The 22,484-nt window shown below is 30.3% G+C and overlaps 2 protein-coding genes across 6 annotated transcripts; both read right to left on the bottom strand.

Annotated features, from left to right (window-relative positions):
- Positions 1–7,780: 7,780 nt before the first annotated feature.
- On the bottom strand, positions 7,781–13,539 carry LOC113869075 (lipid phosphate phosphatase 2-like). 5 transcript variants are annotated; one of them, XM_027505214.1, is made up of 8 exons: positions 13,380–13,520; positions 12,448–12,667; positions 12,257–12,344; positions 12,052–12,161; positions 11,804–11,897; positions 10,898–11,086; positions 10,750–10,809; positions 7,797–8,267 (listed from the first exon to the last, which is right to left on the bottom strand). In XM_027505214.1, the coding sequence occupies exons 2-8, from the start codon at positions 12,661–12,663 to the stop codon at positions 8,083–8,085; spliced, it is 942 nt and encodes a 313-aa protein (XP_027361015.1). In that variant the 5' UTR covers positions 12,664–12,667; positions 13,380–13,520; the 3' UTR covers positions 7,797–8,082. The 5 variants fall into 5 exon arrangements, with proteins under 5 accessions (XP_027361017.1, XP_027361015.1, XP_027361013.1 ...); XM_027505212.1 differs by having other exon boundaries at positions 12,448–12,670; positions 13,380–13,518; XM_027505213.1 differs by lacking the exon at positions 13,380–13,520 and adding an exon at positions 12,772–12,951 and having other exon boundaries at positions 12,448–12,670.
- Positions 13,540–17,271: 3,732 nt separating this feature from the next.
- Positions 17,272–22,223, bottom strand: LOC113870071 (ammonium transporter 3 member 1-like). The gene is made up of 3 exons (XM_027506669.1): positions 21,621–22,223; positions 19,373–19,658; positions 17,272–17,831 (listed from the first exon to the last, which is right to left on the bottom strand). Exons 1-3 carry the CDS (start codon positions 22,221–22,223, stop codon positions 17,272–17,274), a joined length of 1,449 nt encoding a protein of 482 aa, XP_027362470.1.
- Positions 22,224–22,484: the final 261 nt, after the last annotated feature.

Below are 22,484 nucleotides of genomic sequence, written 5' to 3' on the forward strand. Positions count from 1 at the left end.
ATATTTATATTATTGAGTTTAGTTGGTTGCTTATCTTGGACTTTGAATCCATATTTGAACCTTAAATACTAAATCAAATGAAAGCAAATGTTTGTGAAAATCTTGTGTCTTTTGAATAATGAGTAGTTGAAAAAAAAATTCTAGGTGGTAAAGTTGAAAATTCATAGTCAATCATGGTTATAGGAGAGAATTTTTTGTAACATCTATTTATAAATGTACTTTTAATTATTCTTAGTAAATAAAATGCTCATTTTATTATTACTAAATTAAGGATACTAGCTTACTACCACTACAAGTACTAACTTAAGTATAAAAAATAATTCCATTGTCTATAAGGTTGGAATTTAATTACAGTTAGATTTCCAAATTTTTTAATATTTCCACTCTAGAAATTTGATAATCTCAAATTAGAAATTGAAATAACCGTCAAAGTGTATCACTTGTATTTCCATGCACGTGAAAACACGTCAAGAAGCCACTAAAAAACCATAGATGCATGTTATTAGCTAACATTCTACAACAAATAAGGATAAAATCATACTTTTATTCTCTTACTCTAGACAAGGTAGAATTGCTCCCTTCATTTATTAAGAGTTACTTAATTATGGTTCTACAACATCATCCATCGTAGCCATTATAAACACTACCTTAGTTGGCAATATACTCACAAACTATGTTGCCCAAAATCCACCTTGTGCAGGGTATTTATTAGCCAATTAATATTGGACTAAAGGAGTTGCCTTTGTCACTATGTCATTTTACATCTTTTGAAATAGTCACTTGTAAAATAAAATAATATAACAACTTACTAAAGATAACTTTAGAGAGCAGTTCTGATATTATTAATTGATCAGTGATATTAATATTTTCTGATACAATACAATCAATCAGCTTAGTGTTAGGCTCAATATTATTAATCGTCAGGTATTTGTGTTGTTGTTCCCAAGGTAACACTCTTATGGGCATTGGTGTATTGCTTCCTTTGCTAGCATATTGCCTCTATGGTCTTAGTCTTGGTTATTACAAAGGTTACCTTATTTCATTATTGTCTACGTTAACAGTGCTAAAACCTTGGTGTGAATAACAAATGTAAACAACTTCATGGTGTTTTAATGTGTATATCAAGTTATAGTTCTTACAAAAATTTAGCCAATTAGTTAATAATTTCTTATTAAGCTTAGAAAATTATACATCATACAAGTAAAACTATTTACAATTTTTACTATTTGGATTATTTGAATTTTTTTAGGTTTTTTTTAATGCAAAATGATGCAAGGAATGTAGAATGATATAATCGGTGAAAATGATGCATGTGATGCAAACTAATATGAAACAAATGCAAAATAACATTACAAACATAACATGTATATAATCTCTTCTAGATCTTAATTCAATAGAATAGTTCATATTTAGAATTCACACAAGAATTGCATGATCCTTAATTAATTTGACTACATTGAAATCCTAAACCCTATGCGTAAACTTTTAGGCTAACAATGAAAGTTATTCCATTTTTTAGTATAAAACTAATGTGTCTATTATGAATTAGACACTCATTTTATCTAAAAAGAAGCAAAGCATAAATGAATTATACAATTTATCATGCAATTTTGGAATAGAAACAACAAATCTAACCTAGTTTTATAGTCAAGATTGTATAATCTAAATATCTACTTTCTAGTTAGTAAAATTTGATGTCTTAATGTTCTACCCTAATTTCTGGTTAGAAAAATTGATATATCAGAAATTCAAAATGTTAACAACCATAATGCAATTCATTCCTATATCTAGGTAATGTTGAAGTACAAGAATTTACCCTAAATCTGAACACTAAACCAAAATGTCTATTGTAATTAATACTACATTCATACAAGTAACCTCAATCAGTTTGATTCAATAATTATAGGAATAATCCTTTACAAATTGCTAGAAATAATGAAGTAATTCAAGTACAAATGCACAAACATTACAACAATACAATGACAATAGAATAAAATCTTTTTGAGAATTTAGGAACTAAAAAATGGTCTTCCAAACCTATAAGACAAAGAAAAACTAAAGAAAAAATTCCTAAAAAATGAAAATTAGAAAAAATGTGAATATATCAAAATAGGTCTCCATGACATCTATTTATAGATTTCATAATTATATTGAGTGTTCGGATGTTGGAATGGGCATTGGAACACATCAAAACCATTATTCAACATTTTTGTAGTTGATGTCTAGTGTTGAAATACTTGAAACCAACATTGGAATGAGCATCTAACTTTGTCTGTTTGAACGCTAAATCTGGGCATCAGAATACCTAAAATCATGAAAATTTTAGTTCTTCTCTATTGAATAGGTGTTGGAATGCTCAATGTTTTGCTGCAACTTTACACAAAAGTAGGTCAACATTGGAATGCTCAGTCTATTGTCCATCTTTTTTAATTTGTTAGTGTCTTTAAAACATTCTCTATTTTGTTTTTGTCCTTAAAATAAAATAATACAAATAAGTTTAATTTATAATAAATTTACTTAAAATTTACAATTATTTGCATTTTGGATAAAAAAATTACAAAATATTCTAATTTATAAATTTAAAATAACATTTTTAATGAAGTTTAAGCAAGTTAATCTTAATAATGCATTAAAATAAGGTTAAATATTAGCTTCACTATGACTTTAGAAATGTTGTATTAGTTATTGTGGATAGACTCACCATGTGTGGTCATTTTATTTCCATCAACATCAAGTATTCCTTAGAGAAATTGACATAAATCTATATCAAAGAAATGGTACGATTGTATCAAGTGCCTTTAAGTATCATATATGATCAAGACCTATGTTTCACTTTGAGATTTTGGAGAGACCTACATGAAGCATTAGGGACTAAGCTAGAACTTAGTTTAACTTATCATTCTCAAACAAATGGTTAATAAGAGAGAACGATTTAGTCATTATAGGACTTACTTTGAGCTTGTATCTTAGAGCAAAGAGGTAATTAGAGCAGAGAGAACTTGCTCATTGGACTTGAGATGATCCAACAGACCATGAAAAAGATTAAGATGGTATGTGAGAAGATGAGAGTTGCATAGAGTCCACAAAAGAGTTACTATGACAAGTAGAGGCGACCCCTTAAATGTCAAGAGAGAGATTATGTTTTTGAAAGTTGCACCTACAACTAGGGTACGTAGAGTCCTAAAGTCTAAAAACTTGAGCCCTAAATTTCATTGAACCTTCTTAGATTCTTAAAAAAGTAGGAGCCTTAACTTACCAGATAGCGTTACTCTTGCTTTTGCCCAATCTTCATATAGGCTTGTATCTGCCTCTCCTTCTAGCATATAGATAGAAAGTCACCTTTTACAAATATGCATAATTCATAACATCAAATATCTTTTTTATTTTCTAGAGCCACAACTCAGCTCCCTCAAGATCTTATCCTTCTTTAAATGTTGGGAGATTATTACATTTAAATTTTAGCAATATGTTGTTCTCATTCCTATTATTTCCTTTACACATCTCTTGCATTAATTGGATCATGATATTTACCATTTCCTTGATAGAATCAAGAGTTGTTGTGTTGTTTCTTAGTCCTCTCACCAAATGACAATATTGGAGTAATCTACCTTAATATCATAATATGAGTTAGTAGTAAATCATCGTAAATTGACTATAAACTGACACTATACTAAATAAATTGAATATATGTAAAAATCATGACGTCTTTTTCATGTTATAATGTGGCAAAAGAGGTTTTAGTAAACTCAGGTGAGATAACTAAAAAGGAAGGGCACACAAAGGAGGGAGGGGTAAGCCATGACCATTAACAAACAACCCCTAAATTTATAAATGAAGCTTTTAGGATGCTTTACATATTTCATATACAACTAGTCACTTACTCCTTCTTTCTTTATATATATGTATATATATATTTGAACATAAGAGAAGAAGTAGAGGAGAATACATACATAAAAGGTCGTTACTTCTTAAACATTTTAACCCAATTGCCTCAGAAATCAATGTTTTAACAAAAGAACAAGATCTTCTTTTTGAAGCTATCAATTCTATTTCTGATCCTCAAGAAAGAAAAAATTTTCTTAGTAAATTTAAAGATGTTTTAGAAATCAAACAAAAATCAAAAGAACTTTTTACAGCAAACAAATTTGATATAACTAGCATTTTTAAAAGACTAGAAAATAATTCTAGTATAAAACCAATCACTATCTAAGATCTTCAAATTAAGATCAACAATCTTAAGAAAGAAATTCAAGAAATCAAAAAACAACAACAAATTCATCAAGTTATTCTTTCACAACTTGAAGATGATGATGAAACTGAAGTTGGGGAAGAACAACCTTATGAAAAGAAAGATTGTGAGAAAATTGATTTTGATAACTCAGAAGAAATTTTAATGAATTTGATCAACAAGGTCAAAATTCAAAAATTTTACATTAATATCAGAATCATTATTGATGATTTTATTCTTGATACTTTAGCACTTTTCGATACTGGTGTTGATTCAAACTGTATTTTAGAAGGATTAATTCCTACTAAACATTTTAAAAAAAATTTCTGAAAAACTCAGCACTGCAAGTGACTCTAAACTTAAGATTAATTATAAATTATCTAAAGTTATTATTGAAAATCAAGGTTTTAAGGTAGAAACAAACTTTCTCCTTATTAAGAATTTAAAAAATGAAGTTATTTTGGGAACACCTTTTATTAAAGCCCTTTTCCTACTTCAGATTTCAAAAGATGGAATTTCAACTTACCATTTAGGAAAGAAAATAACTTTCAAATTTTCTAGTAAACCTTTTACTAGGAATATTAATTTCATTCAAAACAAAATTAACCAAATCAATTTTCTGAAAGAAGTTTCTTTTGCTAACATTGATAAACAACTAAAGAATCCATCACTTTTCTAGTAAACATTTTATTAAAGCCCTTTTCCCGCTTCAGATTTCAAAAGATGGAATTTCGACTTACCACTTAGGAAAGCAAATAACTTTCAAATTTTCTAGTAAACCTTTTACTAGGAATATTAATTTCATTCAAAACAAAATTAACCAAATTAATTTTCTGAAAGAAGTTTCTTTTGCTAACATTGATAAACAACTGAAGAATCCATCACTTCAGAAGAAGATTTAATCTCTTTTAGAGTTTGTCTAATCTTCTATATGTTCTGACCTTTCCAACACCTTCTGAAATAGGAAGAAACATATAGTTAATCTCCTGTATGAAGCTGATTTTAGAGAAAGCAGATTCCTACTAAGGCGAGACCTATTCAGATGAATGAAGAACTCCTTCAATATTGTCAGAAAGAGATCAAAGATTTCTTAGACAAAAAACTTATCAGAAAGAATAAGAGTCCTTGGTCGTGCTCTACATTTTATGTTAATAAATAGGTAGAATTAGAAAGAGGTACTCCTGGGTTAGTTATCAACTACAAATCTCTTTGCCAAGCTCTTCAGTGGATTAGGTATCCTATTTCTAACAAAAAAGATCTTCTTAACAGACTCAATTTTACTAAGATTTTCTCCAAATTTGATATGAAATATGGATTTTGACAAATCCAAATCAGTAAAGAAGACATGTATAAAACTGCCTTCATTGTCCCCTTTAGGCAATATGAGTGGGCAATACGAGTGGAATGTAATGCCCTTTGGTCTAAAAAATACTCCTTTTGAATTCCAGAAAATTATGAACGATATTTTTAATCGTTATTCCAAATTTGTCATTGTCTACATTGATGATGTCTTAATTTTTTCTCATTCGATTGATCAGCATTTTAAGTATATAAATATTTTCATTAATATTGTCAAACAGAATGGTCTTACTGTTTCAAAGTCAAAAAATCAATTTGTTTCAAACTAATGTTAGGTTTCTTGGTCATAACATTCATCAAGGGACCATCATTCGTATTGTTAGATCTATTGAATTTGCTAATAAATTTTCAAATAGAATCCTTGACAAAATCCAGTTACAAAAGTTTTTAGGATGTCTCAATTATGTAGGAGAATCCATTCATCATCTCAATAATATTATTAAGCCTTTACATGATAGACTTAAAAAAAATCTTCTTTCATAGACTGACATTCATACCAATGTTGTAAAAGAAATCAAGTCCAAAGTCATTATCTCCATATTCCTCAAGCATTCAAAATTGTCAAAACTGATGCTTGAGGAATGTATAAAGTGATGTATAATTTACTTTATCATTTACCGATTATAAAGTCAAACATATGGATGTTTTCATATCATTTTCTCAAAAAAAAATTTTAAATTCACATAATGATTAATGATAATCATGTATAAACTATTCTATCATTCATAAATTATATAATGATAAAATTAATTTTTTTATCTTGTTTTAAAAAATTTAAAATAATAATATCTTCGGTAAATCACTTTAACACCCTTAGGAAGTTTACTTCAATTTTTTTTTAAAAATATCTCTCAAAAAAGGGTTTTACCTTCAATTTCCTTATAATGCCTTTTAATAAAGATTTCATTTTTAATTTTTCAAACAAAATTGTAATCCTTAATTTCTCCATTACACTGGAGAATACACATGAGCATGTATAAAATTTTTTTGGACTAAATTATTTTAAAACCTATTTTTCTCACTCTTTAAAAAAAAAATATCAAATTTAGGAATGAAATGATATTTAGATCTTTGCACAATTTAGATAATTACTTTTATAAACATCAACTCGTAAGTGTTAATACTTTTCTCATGTGTAATTAGACTCTCAAACTCGATCTAGTTGAATAGACTATATTTTTTTAAAATTTTCCAAAATTCTTTCAAAATTATTGTAACAACTCTTTTAATCTTTATTTTTCATCTTTCCTATTTTTTATTCATCATTTTTCCTTCCTTTTCTTTTTTCGTCGTGCCCTTGGTCGCATACACTTTTCTTTCTACCATTTTTACCCTTAATTTTTAATGACTAAAAGTGCATTAAAGATTGATATTCCTTACACTCCAATTATCATCTTAGCGGATTGGTTAAGTAAAGCCGGAAAGGTTTTGGATTTTCACAAGTTACACGTTCAAACTTCTCATTTTTTTTAAAGTACGATTATAAATCTTTTATATGTGTATTTCGAAATCGGAACGTCAACTTTTCCTGCTACAAACTCAGACATCAACCTTTTCCTACAAAGGCTTACTATAAATAAAAGTAAAAGTGCAAACCTATTTTTGGAGTGGATTTTTTATGATTAAAACATGCCTTAAATGCCACTTTTATTTAGGCACGTAGAAGTTCTAACGATTCTTGAAGACATTCAATTATGGTTGAGTAAGAACCATTAAGTGAAGTTTAACTCACAACTGCATAAATAAGGATATCACTATCTTTAAATTTTGTATAAAGATTAGGATTATTATATCCCTTAAATTAATTCAATAATAAATAATTTTTATTATCAGTACACTTCGGAGACAAGCTTATTTTATAGAAACTTTTTGTTATCCTATTTCACAAATTATATTTACAAGATGATATGAAATAAAACTTTTAAGTCGGTTAGTTAGTTGGCTATAAACAGCAAGTTAAGTAAATAATCCATCTTCAATTCATATCTTGTAATAATCACTTTTGCAAATCTCTAAGAAATCTCAATAAAATCATTTGGAAATTTTTCTTTCATAGGATTCTCTCTTTTCTCTATGTTCTTCAAGTTTATGCTTAATTCCTAGAACAAAAATATTCATAACTCAAGATGAGTCTTAATACGAGTCACTATCAAATTTGTCTCGAAGTGTAAGCATTGTACCAGAAAATCATATATATTTTGAGATGCCTTTATCCTGTGGGACGCATCCAACCCTCCTCAATTATTAATGTGATATGGACATGATTACAGTGAAATCTACCGACTAACATGCAAGATGGCTAGGAAAGACAACTAACAAGATATTCCTAATCCAACAAACATCTCAATCTAAGTACAATGTTCACTTTTAACAGCCAACGATGCTAGTGTCGTTAATCTGCAAAGGAAACTTACACAAACACTCATATTTGTTACAGATTATGGACATCGGGTGATCTTTCCCATATCAGTGTATCCTTGCATTTCGTGATCCATCTAACCCGTGAGGTTTGAATCCCATCTATTAACTCGTACGGTATCACCATCATGTTGAGGTGGGATATAGACAGATGCAGTCTGAAGCTCAGCATTATGCGAATAAAGATTGTCGTTATTGTTTGAAGTTTGAACCCCATTACTAGATTCAGCCAACATCTGGAAATATTCATGAGGTCCCCAACCTATAAAAAAAAACGTTTAAAGTCAAAATGCTCACAGGCAATTTAACATGTGAAGCAAAGTAATTGCTGAAAATTTGTAATTCTAGCAATGTTGTAAATAGGAAATTTAACATTTTTGTAATTACAGTAATTATATATTCTTTTATTTAATTCGTATATTAATGATTGCTATTATAAATACATACTCTGCTTTGTAGCTAAAGTGCAGAAATTCATCATAGGTCTCTTACATGAAGACAAAGAAAGAACATGCACAGGTTGTGAGGTATTTAGCTGTAGATTGAGAAAATGTGATTCCCTAGAAAAGCAAAAGCGAAAAAGTGTGGTTGCATATATAGGGTAGAAACAAAGCATTGAGCCATGGTTGAGCCACTTGTGAATTTATTTGGCTTAAACAATTGCTCAATGAACTGAGATTTGAGGTTACACACGACACTTATCTGCAATAATAAGAGAACCCTGCCTCAATCCAATTTTTCATAAACTGTCAAGCAGCCAATTCTGCATAAGGGTTTTGAGTCTCCAACCCACTAAATCGTTCCAGCAATTCTGAATGCTATGCCCTCCATACTCACTTGGGCTAGCTGAATTTTCACTTCTTCCGGAGTTTGGTTGATTTGAAAAAAAAAGTTCCGCTGTCGTTAGACACCCTCATGGATCAGTCCCGTCAAACACAGGCAATTCAATTCACTTTGCAAATAAAAATAAGTCATTCAACGTTCCCACAATGTTTGACATCGTGAGCGTTAATGTGAAACCATTTTATCCAGTAATTGTCACACGCTTCAAAGACGGTGGTGAACTTGAAGATTCCTGCTCTTCATCATTTTGCGGCATCTTCTCCAAATGCTGTACCAATCCTGCAATGTATTTTCAAAATTCTTCCTGTTCCTTCAACTTTTGATCCAATTTTTTTTGGTTCTTATTGATGAGATTCGCCGATGAGGACAAGTCTGATAGCTTTGTCTCAAGCAAAGTCAAACTCTGCTCCACTCCATTCAAGCAATTCTTGGTTATCGTCCCCATTATCCTCCCCATTTGTATCCGGCAGGTTGGACCAATGATAAAGACAACAATTAAAAGAAATAAAGAAGGTTTCAATTATACTGAAGAAAAGAAATAGAAATCAAGGAACCATAATTTCCTTGCCCAACCTCGAGGCCAAATTAGTCATGAGTTTTTTCTTGCTATCCTCCTTCTCCCCTCTCTCTCTCTCCTTATAACAGAATTCCCCATTTCCAAACCCCATCATGGGCTCCAGGATCCTGCCCATTCAGCCTAACTACCTTTCCCCCCATATCCTTTGCCACAGCCCACATGTCCCCCTTGTCTCTCTCCTAGAAAAATACTTTTAACTCCTTCCGCACGCATTGAACCTGCTAACCCAGTAACACTACTAGTTTATTTTCTTTTGTTCTACATATTGTTCTGTAACAAGAGTTGTTTCTTTGGACTTTTTGCCTTTTAATTTCATAGTAAACTCAATTCCTACCAAAATTAATGTATCAAACTCAACACCATAATGTTATTCAAGAAAAAACAATTTTGTGCCCTACAAGTCATAAGCACGCAATTCCAGATTTTTTCAAACAATAAAATCTTCATCAAGCAGACATAGGTAATCAACAAATATATAACCTCAGTCAGCACACAAATTTTAAAAATCATATTAATATTGAAACAGTAGGAACCCTACTTCCAATTGAAGCTGATTTTTGAGTTTCACAAGTAAATTCAGTCAAATACACTTCAGTCAGACCAAAATGGAAAGGATATGAATTTTGTTATTAACAAAGAATAAAATACTGCAAAATCAATTTTACAACACCTAGAGCAAAGCTCCTACAAAGGTTCACACCCTCGCCAACCACAAACATTAAAAGCAAAACTTACTCGTGAGATCTCTTCCCCACACTATATGAAACATTACACGTCAATCTGCTCTCCCAGAACTAATGTCTCTTTCTAATTCCCATTCTGCACCTTATTTCTACTAAATGTTTTCCACATCCAAGGCCCAGTGAGACCTAACATGGCTTTGTTAACCAGAAAATAACATCCTCAGCTACAGATTTTAGAATGGTATTTCCCTGCAACAACAGCCTGGCACCTAGAATGTGTTTGAGAATTATTCCTTTCTAAAGTTTGACAAAGCATGCTTTTCCCCTGAAGTGAATCTTGTTACTAATACTTTTCTTCACAATAGCATAGCAAGAGACATAAATAAAGGATATATAAATCAGATAACGATCATAAAACAATGAAGTCAATTATTGCCCGGAAATTCAATATTACAACCACAGTTGGCTGCTTCTATTGAGGCCTTAAGGTTGTGATGTATAACTAAAATATTTCTTCAAAAACAGTGATGGTGACTATTTAGTATATTAAACTATAATGCATAATCCATCTTAACATGCATAAGAAAAAGCAGGTTGTAACAAGAATATCAACACATAATAATTAAATTTAAGGGACATACCATCTGTGTCATACGGAGGTGGAAAGAATTGCAAGTAACAGAAGGAAGCAACTGTAAAACCTACATAAAGCTTACATATAAATATCAAGACAAATGTATATTTGCATATTAATATATCAAACAAAGAAAAGTCTAGGCTTTAACATACCAATGAGCCCTCCAGCAAAAACATCTTGCCAATGATGCCAATAATCATCCACACGGGAGACAGCAATCATGGCTGCAATGAGAAGTGGAAAGAAAACAATACAAAGCTTTGCAACATGGCCCCTATGGTCAAATGCCCTAATTTTCCCAGATAGATACAATGCAAGAAAACCAAGTCCAGCAAAGGACCCTGCATACCAATAATTGAATCTTTCTCAAAATATATTATAAAATGAGAAAAAAACTACGTAAATAGCTCATTTACAACCCAAGATAGACCAAATGCCCAATGACAACAAAAATCATATGCTAGTTCTGATATAATTGTTGGTCATACAGTAGACAAATCCAATTTAATAAGTTTGAGAGTCCAAGTGTTCCATGAGTATCAAACACTTCAAACTTCTGGAAGTAGTATAACTAAATAAAAGGTATGCAATTTAAAAAAATAATAATCTTTTGAACCAGACACGTCAATGACAATTTACAGCAATGTGATTAAATTATATTTAGTATTTAATTATTACATGGAAAAAATTCATTCTTGACACAGGATTTGAATCCTTGAGATTCCTATACTGAATGGTCCATCCATAGATTTTATTGTTATTAATTTTGACATGCAGAATGGGAGTTTATTTTTATTATCATCTAATTAATCAGTTCTTGAAAAGATCTATCATACTATGATGGGGTAAATGATTTGATCAATGAATATTCAGTTCTTCCTTAACTGTTTCCTCTAGAACCCGGTATGCTTTGTGAGTTTAAGCTTAAGATTATCATCAAGGGCAATAAGACCATTATTTCAAATCAAATAAATGTAGGCAATATAAATCATGCGTTAAAATAAAAACTACTAAGTCCCACATAGACCTTGAGATTGTCCAGACTTCAGGGTACTTACAAGAGGTATGTCCACTAGGAAAACTTTTGTGCCCTTCCTTAATAACACTCTTATCTCCGGTACATCTAACATCCCTTGTTACTGGATCAAACACCTGTACATATCACGAATCAATGCTATGTTTCTGAAGCAGAGGCTGCAGAGCAGATCTCACTAAGTAAAAGCAATATATATATATATATATCTTTGTGTGTGTGCATATGTATGTATACGTGTGCGCGTGTGTGCTCATAAAATTGAAAACCCACCCCTTTTCCATCAGGGAAACAACGCCAAAAGAAATCTGGGCGTGGCCGTCCAACACCATCTTTGATAGCATCCGTTATCACCGCAGTAATGAGTACAGAAAATAGAAGGCCTGAATATGCATTTGGCTATACACTTGTTAGGATAAAACAAAGTGATATGAAAATAAGAAGGATAGAAAAAGATGTCTAAAGGTCAGAAAAGTACCCAAGATAGCATTGTGAAAGTCATAAACATCCTTTCGGATGAAATAGTAAACAAGAATGATAGCTATTGGCAACAATATTGCTACTATCTGTCCGAAAATTTAAAACTCGAGAGTTCTTATCTTGAACGTCAATCAAGGTCCATTAAAATAATCTCAAAAAGGAAGAATAGTTGGTAGAAGCAAAACATACTGGAACAGCCCAAAAGGGTATAGTATTATCTTTCAATGGGTATCTCAGGTCAGTCAGCATCCCCTCTCCAACAAAACGGTGAAATGGCTCTATCACATTCAAGATGACATCAATGATAACAAGAAGCAAAAGAATAAACCAGTCATGCATATGTGTCCTTGCCACTTTAGTTCCATGTGATCTGATCGTGTGTCTTCCCAACTGAACATCTGGCATTTTTCTGCTGTAAATGACAGAAATAGGAATGTTTATAAGAGTCACATTACAATTGGAACACCAAAAAGTTAAAGAAATACAATGGAGTGAAAAAATTTAAAAACCAACCTAAACACTAAGACAAGGAAGCCACGTGATCACAACTTACAAAATCATTTTGGTAGTGCTTCTGGACATAGTGAATATGATGCCAATCTGATTGTATTTCTAGTTCCAATTTTATTAGTTTTAGTCTCTTAGACAATACTGCAGCTGGTGATCGTGCATAAAAAGTATGAAATATGTAATATATCAATGGCATAGCCACTAACTATAGGATCTCAGTGTATATAAAATTTTATTTTTTTTATACATGTACATCTTACAATCATTTGAAAATTAAGCAGTTCATTTTAGCCACAACAATAACTTGAACACAGAGAAAACAAAAAGCGTTTATTTATTTATTTGGCCCCTACAGTGTCACACTGAATTCAATCTGGAATTTTGATGACAAATGCATCTTAGTGTTTGCAACTTGATCATTTTCCATCCGTTTGGTAGTAGGAATGGAATTACATTGTAAGGAGAATTGATTAGTATAAAGACAATTTCACAATTTTTGAAGATTATAAGAACCCGTTAAATTAGTTTTGAATTATATTGCGTGTCTATATCCACAAGAACAACTCAACCAAAACGAGAGGCAAAGAAGAAAGAGAAGAGGAGGGACTCACCTTCACGAGGATCGGGGTAAGGGACAGTGCTATGCTAGCGAGAAAGGAATTTAGAGGAAGAGCGTGCGCGCGCGTGAGAGAGAGTGTAGTTTAAAGGGAAGAAGGATGGAGAAGACAAGTGTCAGTTTTAAGCGAAACTAACCAAAAGGAGAAAGCCCCGCAATGGGACAAAAAAAAGGTCTTCTTTATTAAGTGTGAACTGCCTGGAAACAGACGGAAGGAAATCATATGACATTTCGATAAAGAAAAATATAAATAGATAAAATCATATTAAATAAAAATTATCTTTTTTATTAAAACTATTATGATTCTTAAAATTAATGTTTAATAGAATTTTCTGATTTTTTAATAGCAATATAATCATTAAAAATTAAAAAATTATTTTTCTGTACAAATATTTTAAAATTGTAATAATTTTCTTAAAAATTATTTCACAATTAATTTTTTAATAAATTATAATTAAATTAAAAATAAATTATAAATATTTAAAATTATATTTTATGGAATTGTAAACTATTTTTATTAAAAATATTTTTAAATAATAATTTTTTATTTAAAACATAAAAAAAATATATGAGTCATCAATAAGAATAAAAAGAAAAACTGTCTCAAAAATTTATAGTCCACCATCCCTCTCAAATTATAAATTTAAATTATTAAGATAAAATAATTTTACAAGAGAAGTTATTATATAACGTAGTTTAATAAACACTAGAAATATAATACAATTAGTTACTATATTTTATTCACTTATCTACCAAACAGGTGCTAAGTAAAAATAGAGATAATTATATATATATATTCCAGCTCTTGACAATTTGATACAAATTTGGTTCTATTTTTTTTTTCACATTTATGCACAATAATTTATCGACATTCACATGAGAAGGAAATAAAAAATGTATTCTTTTCTACTTGTAACTACAATATTATTACTAATTCCTTTGATTCAATTTTTTGACTACTTATAAGGAATTCAATATTAAGTAATAAGTTTCCTACTTTAGGAAAAATATTCAAGTTTCATTTATACAACTCAGATTATTAAGTATGTTATTTAGTCATGTAACTATATTTGAGTTTTCTTTACTTGTTCATGTTAAATTTCTCAAACATACGTTAAAGCCTTGTTCACTCAATTAGTTTAATTGATGTTTAAGAAAAGGAAAATTTTTTAAGTTATCAAAGTCTTTATTAGATTCTCGTAGTAGAAAATAAACTATACCTTTTCGAAGAGAAATACACTTCAAAGATCAGTAGCATGAACATGTCTTTCAACTAAAAACAAAGAGAATTCTAGGTTCCTACATCTTGACAAGGTCGGGACTTATAAAAAATCTAAGTTTAAAAAACTTGTTAAAAAAAATACTCTTCGACATATTTCTATGAAGAGTGATAGAAAAGCCTCATTCTTTGTTGAAGGAAGACTACATTTCGAGGAGCTTTGGAGGATTGTAAGAAGAGCCTCATTCTCTGTCGAATAGAAAGCTACATTTTGAAAAGTTTTGACGGGTCATGAGAACTGCTTTAATTTTTGTTGAAAAGAAGGTTGCTTTTCAAGGACTTTTGGGAATTTTCAATATTGAAAATAGCCAAAACTTGTCTAAAAAGAAATTGAAAAGAGAAATTATTCTAAGTCCATGAAACAAGATGGAGCTCACGAATCTTTCCTAAAATTTGTCAAAAAAAGAGTTGACAAAGAAAATTATTCTAAGTCCATGAGACAAGATGAAACTCATAGATTTTTCTTAAAACTTTGTTGAAACAGGAATCGACAAGGAAAATTATTCTAACTCCAAGAGACAGGGTGAAGCTCACAGATTTTCCTTAACATTTGTCAAAATAGGAATCAACAAGAGAAATTATTCTATGTCCAAGAGACAGGGTAAAGCTCATGTTTTCCTTAAAACGTGTCGAAATAAAAATTCTCAAAGGGAATTATTCTAAGTCCACGAGACAAAAGTCTCATAAAGAGTTTTTTTCGTCTTCCATGCTAGTATATGTAATGACTACAAACTGTTCTTCCACGATGATTGCTAGGTTTAAGTTTATAACACCTAGCTCAAATCGAACTTGCTCAGCCCAATCATCATAATTCAGTCCATTGAACTTCACTATATCATTGATTATGCCAAACACATTCATAGAAACTGCAATATTTAACACATGTTTAACATTTATGCTTTGAATAAATTTAATGGGTTCAAATAGTCAACCAACATCAATTATGCATCTAAGTTCACCTTTGGACAATACTTAAATACAATGATATACAAACATTCTATAAAGTGCCTACATGCCTCTTTAATGTCATTAATTATAGGCAATGATCCACCTTTAGGTGATCTCCTAACATTATAATTAATGAGCTAAATTGTTCATTCCAAATTTCACATTACTTTACAGCATCACGCACTTATGAACAATTTATAACACACAATTATATACTTAAATAATCCTTTAAAGCCAAGCCACTTTAATGACTAACAAGCTACTCATATAATTAAGCATTAAATTGTGATTTTCCTATTATGATCATATATAATTTAAAATTAACTAACTTGTAGATTCAATCACTTTGGTGACTAAAACTTACTTCAATATAATTCTAAATCGATCTATAAATTTAATGAAGTATGTTTCGTATTTCATTGTGAAGCAGATTGTACTATTCCTTATGCACGGTCATGTTATGAAGCACAATTGTGTCTCTCATCATGCACGATTTTGCCTTTACTTATGCACGAGCATGCTAATAGTTATTCACAACTATGCTTCTTTGACACATAGGGGTGCACCCAATCCATATTTCGTAAATGTGCCATTATGATCATCATACAAATCTGACAAACAATTATTCTAAGCGTTTAAGACCTTTTGGTTTATTATAATTATACTCTAAACTATCATACAATAGTGAGATAACAAAAATCAATCAATCCAAAAGAGAGTAATAACTTGAATTTATTGTTCTTTGATGTGATCTCCCTTTAATGTTCTTGAGCTCTTAGTATTATTTTTTCAACTCTTCTTTCTTCTTGCAATCCCTCGCTGATGGTTGAGAGGATGTGATTACATAACTCCTATTTTTGTAACTGTTGTCTTATTTATTTGAATGGAGAATTTTCTTATAATTGTGTTTATAATTATACTTCCATTGATTTTATATTTTATGTTTAAAATCATTATATTAAATCTTTAAGTAGAGTTATCCTATAAATTACATAAGTCACTATATAGATTATTAAAATAATCTAACACCAATCAATTCCACTCAGTTGTTTATTTTTTTCTGTCATTGGCCTGAATTGTAGCAATGTCCTTTAACAATTATATATTTACTGATCTACGAGTGTAGAGAAAGATTCTACTCACTTTGCTATGCAAGTAGAAGTTGAGTACTCTAAACTGACTTAGTGATAACATACAAGCTTGTTGAAGTCTAAAATTTAATTATTCAAGCTGAAATGTATTTACTAACTCTTACCAGTCACACTATCTACCCAAAAATTAAATAACATTTTTTTATAACATACAGCTGTTGAGGATCATATATCTTGCTGAGTCCACTGGTTACAAATTTGAGCTGAGAAAATTAGATGGCATAGAAAGACGTTCCAAATTAAGGAAGCATAGTGAAAAATCCCATATGATTTAGCCATATATAACCGAGGACTACGATGTCAATTCTTCTCGTAACATGTTTCCACAAAACAAAACTTCTGAAGAACCTTTCCATTACTGATCTTATTCATTTGTTGTGAAGAATGAACATAGGGAAAAGTGAAATACCAAAGATGTAGGACCCAATAAGCAATGATGCGTGAGCTTTTATTGGTTTTTTCGAAACAAGACCTAGCTATACCTAGAGAAATGACATTATATGAGAGTATTACATCATCTCAACCATGCCACCACGTTTGTTCTTGTTGGCCCCTGACTCAACATCATCATATAATGAACTTCCATACTTTGAGCTTGAATTTTCAAGCTTATCACCCTGACCCCAGATTGCATATGCTTCTTCACCATGAGCAGCCTCATCACCTATTTCCATGTCCTCTTCAGACATTCTTAACGGAACAAAAAGTCGAATGAAGAGGCAAATCAAACTTGTGCTTACAAGATTAACAAGGACAACAAAGAAAATCCCAAGGATTTGGATTCCCATTTGCCTGAACCCGGTTCCAGTCATGTTCATATTGAGGCCATAAAATAGACCAACGTATTGATTGTAATTTCCGTAGAACAATTTGTTCAGTTTTGGCTCTGCAAAGAGTCCAGTGAGGAGTCCTCCTAAGGTTCCTGCAATGGCATGAGTGTGCAACACTGCCATTGTATCATCAACCTTCTGCAGCAACTTCGATCTCTTGTGGATCACCATCATGGTGACCCAAGGAATTGAGCCTGAGAAGATCCCCATTATAAGTGCTGCCCATGCTTGCACAACCCCTGAACAATATAGGAAGTAAACACCATCAACCATGCTTATCAATTTCTGCTCAGTGCTCAGACATTTGAGCTTCGTGTGTGATTAATGCACTCAAAGTCTAAATATGGTGATTTCTTAGCTACATATATTGTTAGAAGGATAATGTTTTTCATATTTAAATTTCTTACAATATATGTTACAATAACAGTTAAAAAAAAAGGAGATATATAAGGAGAAAAAAAAAGATAGAAAAGTGTGATAAAATGAGTAAAGTGATGATAATAAATAAAAAAACGATTTGCAAAAAATTGTTGTAAAAATTTTAAGTAGTGATAGCTTTAAGAAAAAATATTTAATTATACATCTCATTTAAATGAATGTTATATAGTTAGAGATAATTTAATTGATATGATAGGATAAAAAAAATGATAAAACAGGTAGATGAATAAAGATAAGATATTCTATTATGTCTAATGTACAATGGAAAATTAAAACAGATGACGATAGGTTTTTATTTGAATGTTTGAGATTAAAAAAAGAACAAATATAAATTATATTTAACTAAAAAATTAATCTTTTATCAAAATTAATAAATTTTTAAAAAATAATTTTTAATTAATTTTTTTACTTTAATAAATACATATATTAAAAATTAAAGATACTTTCATATATATATATATATATAGATAGATAGATAGATAGATATATGATATTAAAATTTGATATTAAATTATAATAATTTTATTCATTTTTTACAATTAAAATTTATTTTGAAGAAAGAAATTAGAATTAGAACAAAAATTATAAAAAATTATAAATACATTTTATAAAATGATTAAAATAATTTTTTACAAATGCTTTTTTAAAAAAATATACTTTTGTTAAAAAACATAGTTGTTTTAAAAATATGTATAAGTTTTAAAAATATTATTTTGTTAAAAATGCTCATATAATTATTTATAAAATATTAAAGAAAGTATAAAATATGAGTAAGCATGTAATAAAAAATAAATAAATATCTTAATAATTCTTATTCTATCATTCCTTCGTGATAAAATTTTAGACTATGATAATAAGATAAAATAACTCAATAAAATAAAATTATCATATTTTAATAATTAACAATATAAAAAATAAAATAGAGTAGGATGAATTATGATCATCCTATCCTATTATCTCTCTATCAAACAAACTTTAAACGTCAAATAATTTTTTTTATATTTATTTATCTCTTTGTGACTATGTCTATTTATCTATAATTTTCAAGACAATATCTAGGTTTACATTTTTATCTAACCCATTGGAGTTTATTTTAAAAAAAAAAAACAATTTCGTAAACAGTGAAAGATTTGGTGTTGAATGAGTTACATGGGTTTCTTTGGCACAACACGTAGGCCCAATACTATAGTTGCAATATTTTATTGCTAACAAGCTATTCTACTTCATTTATATTTGAATAAATGAGAATGTGAGATTTGGAGACAAATATTAACTGAAGGTTACCATCACCTTGAACAGAAAATTTCATAGGATTTAAACGAAGATTGATAAACACACAAACCTGCTGCAGGGGTTATGCAAACCAAACCAGTGATCATGCCTTGAACAGCACCAATTACAGAAGGCTTTCGGAAGAAAATGACATCAAGGATGACCCAAGTGAGTAAACTGGTGGCAGTGCAAGCATGAGTATTCAACACAGCTAAGGAAGCATCAATGCCAACTGAGTAAGGGTCTCCCCCGTTGAAGCCTGTCCACCCCATCCACAACAGCCCTGCCCCTGCTAACATAAGAAGGATGTTGTTTGGAGGGAACCTTTCCCTGTCCTTGTTTAGGCGTGGCCCAACCTAACATGTCAAACATAATTAGAAATTACTTTACACATGACTTCTAACACAAATTATTATAACATTTAGTAATTATTTTATTATGACATTTTATAATTAAATATCAACACAAACTCTTTTTTTCCATTTAATTAAGTTTATTTTGAAATATCCTTACTATTGGGTTGCAAGAGATTGTTATATGATATATAATAAGATCAGTAGACTTTGGTCTTCAATTTTCATTTATCTAAGAAAATTTTAATTTCTATAAAGTGATTATTCACACAATTTTGAATCATATTCTTGTCCCTTCATTTTGATCAATGTGTAATTTTATCCTTCACAACTTTTTTTTACACTAATTTAGTGTCATAAGTTCTTACTATTACAATTAAATACTTTTGTCACCTTTTAAATTACACTTTGATCAACACTATGCCAAAAATGAGTTTTTGGAGTGCTAACTTAGACAACAGTTAGTAAAAACTGTTTTATAATTATATATTTAGAGAGCGGTTCTCTATTAACCGCTCTTAGATCTATACTTCTGAGAGCGATTAACAGAGAACCTCTTAGATCTATACTTTTGAGAGAGGTTAACAGAGAACCGCTCTCAGATCTATATATTTGAGAGCGGTTCCGCTCTCAGAACTATACTTCTAAAAGCGGTTCTCTATTAACCGCTCTCTAAAGTCACATATTGGAAGCGGTTAATAAAGAACGCTCTCTAAAGTCATTAAAATTGTTTATAAATGAAACACGCTCAACATATTTCTTCTTTTTAGCTAACAAAGTTGATCTCTTTTACTGTAAGTTTTGTTCATCTTCTCTGCTCTCTTATGTTCTCTTCATCTTTTCTGTTAGCCTGTTCTTTTTATCTTCTCTCACTAACACAATTTTTTTTCCACATATGTAAGTATCTCTTCATTCTCTGTTAGCCTGCTCTCTTCATCTTCTCTATGCTAACAATTAGTTTTTTCAATATCTATAGTTACCTTTTCATTCTTTGTTAGTCTGCTCTCTTCATATTTTCTACGCTAACAAATTAGTTTTTTTTTTACATCTGTAGGTACTTTTTCATTCTCTCTTTTTTTTTTTTTTTCTTTGTTAACGGTGAATCATTGATTCTATCTTTCTTTCTTTTTTCTCTCTATTAATGTTAAAAATTATCCTACTAATTTTTTTTTTTCTGTTTGGTTCATGCAGATGTAGACTGTTTGGCTAACACCAAACGTATAAACTCAAGATTCAATTTTGATTTGTGATAAAAATGAAAAAAACTCAAATAAATCAATTCCAAATTTTGATTTAAACGTAATAATAAATTAATTCTACTTTACATCAGAAAACTAAAAAAAAAAAAATCAATTTCAAATTTCAGATTCGCGGTCTACATTTATATTTTGGAGAACGGTTTCATACGAAACCGCTCTCTAATCTGAACTTTTGAGAGTGGTTGTTTAACCGCTCTTTTAAATATAACATATCAGATAGCAAGATTTAAGAGCAGTTCTAAACGTTCTCTAATTTAAAATGGAACCGCTCTTAGATCTTTATTCTAGCGTAGTATTTCTATAATAAAAACTCTCAAAACCATTTTTTTTACTTAAAATGATTAAAAATTTAGAGTTTTGATAAGAAAATGATTTAAAAGGTTTGAAAGTAAAATTTTGTAAAATTTAAAAGATTTTGGAAGGTATGAAGTTAAATGTTGTGAATTAATTCTAATTATCGAGTTTAGAGCAAAAGAAGACTTTCAATCGTTTAATGGTTCCTTTATAGAAATTTTGAGAAAATTTTGTTTTGGAAAGTTTTATGCAAAATAACATATTAAAAAAAATAATTATAACAATTAAAAAATTTAAAGAATTGATTATAATAAAAAAAGTTAAAAGATTAAATTTGAATAAAAAATGTGATAGATCAGTGCTGTAATTAAATCTAAAAATATTTGAAGGAGCGTAAAAAGATCTTGCATACCCAAAATGCAGCTGTGAATCCAGCAACCCCAGAAGACAAATGGATGACATATCCACCTGAGTAATCGATTATCCCCATTTTGGATAGAAAACCATTAGTGCTCCATATGCTAAAAGCTGTGAAGGTGTAAGAGAATGTGAGCCACAAAGGCACAAACATCATCCAAGCATAAAAGTTCATGCGCCCCAACAAAGCCCCAGCAATGAGAATTAAAGTAATGGCAGCAAAGACACATTGGAAATACACCATTGTAGCATTTGGGAAGAGCCCCAGAAATGCTGGCTTGAAAAGATAAACCTCATCTAGTGCCCCAGCAGGCTTTCCCCAAAAGGGAAAAAGTTGATCACCAAAAGACATTCTATATCCCCACACAACCCAACAGAAAAACACACATGCAAAAGCATAGAGTGACATGAATGCTGAATTCACTGCCCATTTCTTCTTAACTGCTCCACCATACAAAATTATAAGCCCCGGCACACTTTGCATGCCCACTAGTGTTGCAGCCATTAGCTGCCATGCATTATCTGCTTTGCTCATCCATTCAGGGCTTGAATCAGTTGGCAAAAGGTTTGAGGGAAGTGGAACACCCACCACAGCCATTTCCCCCCCTTACAATGAATCAATTAGTGTTTATAAGACTAATTGATGAGGCTATGTATAGAGTACATATAATTGGATCAAGCTATGTGTGAGACTTTATATAAATTTGGAGGACAATGTTTTGATTCTCACGACTAGCTGTAGTAGTGTTGTTATACATAATTCTTAATTTGTTCTAGGCTACGTCGCTCATAATATTATTGATTAAACTTTGGCGGATATTACAAGCGCTTTTTTGTTAACGGGATCACCAAAGCTCGT

The sequence above is a fragment of the Abrus precatorius genome, unplaced genomic scaffold (genome assembly GCF_003935025.1).
Source record: "Abrus precatorius isolate BTA unplaced genomic scaffold, Abrus_2018 Scaffold6, whole genome shotgun sequence".
Lineage (NCBI taxonomy): Eukaryota > Viridiplantae > Streptophyta > Magnoliopsida > Fabales > Fabaceae > Abrus > Abrus precatorius.

Coding starts and splice junctions, on each gene's coding strand:
- LOC113869075 (XM_027505214.1), bottom strand. CDS start 12,663: ATGCCAGATGTTCAGTTGGGAAGACACACGATCAGATCACATGGAACT. Junction 11,087..11,803: donor TCCTAGTGGACATACCTCTT/GTAAGTACCCTG, acceptor ATTGGTATGCAG/GGTCCTTTGCTGGACTTGGT. Junction 8,268..10,749: donor ACCTCCGTATGACACAGATG/GTATGTCCCTTA, acceptor TTTTTTTTATAG/GTTGGGGACCTCATGAATAT.
- LOC113870071 (XM_027506669.1), bottom strand. CDS start 22,223: ATGGCTGTGGTGGGTGTTCCACTTCCCTCAAACCTTTTGCCAACTGAT. Junction 19,659..21,620: donor GATTCACAGCTGCATTTTGG/GTATGCAAGATC, acceptor TTGACATGTTAG/GTTGGGCCACGCCTAAACAA. Junction 17,832..19,372: donor TTGCATAACCCCTGCAGCAG/GTTTGTGTGTTT, acceptor TATATTGTTCAG/GGGTTGTGCAAGCATGGGCA.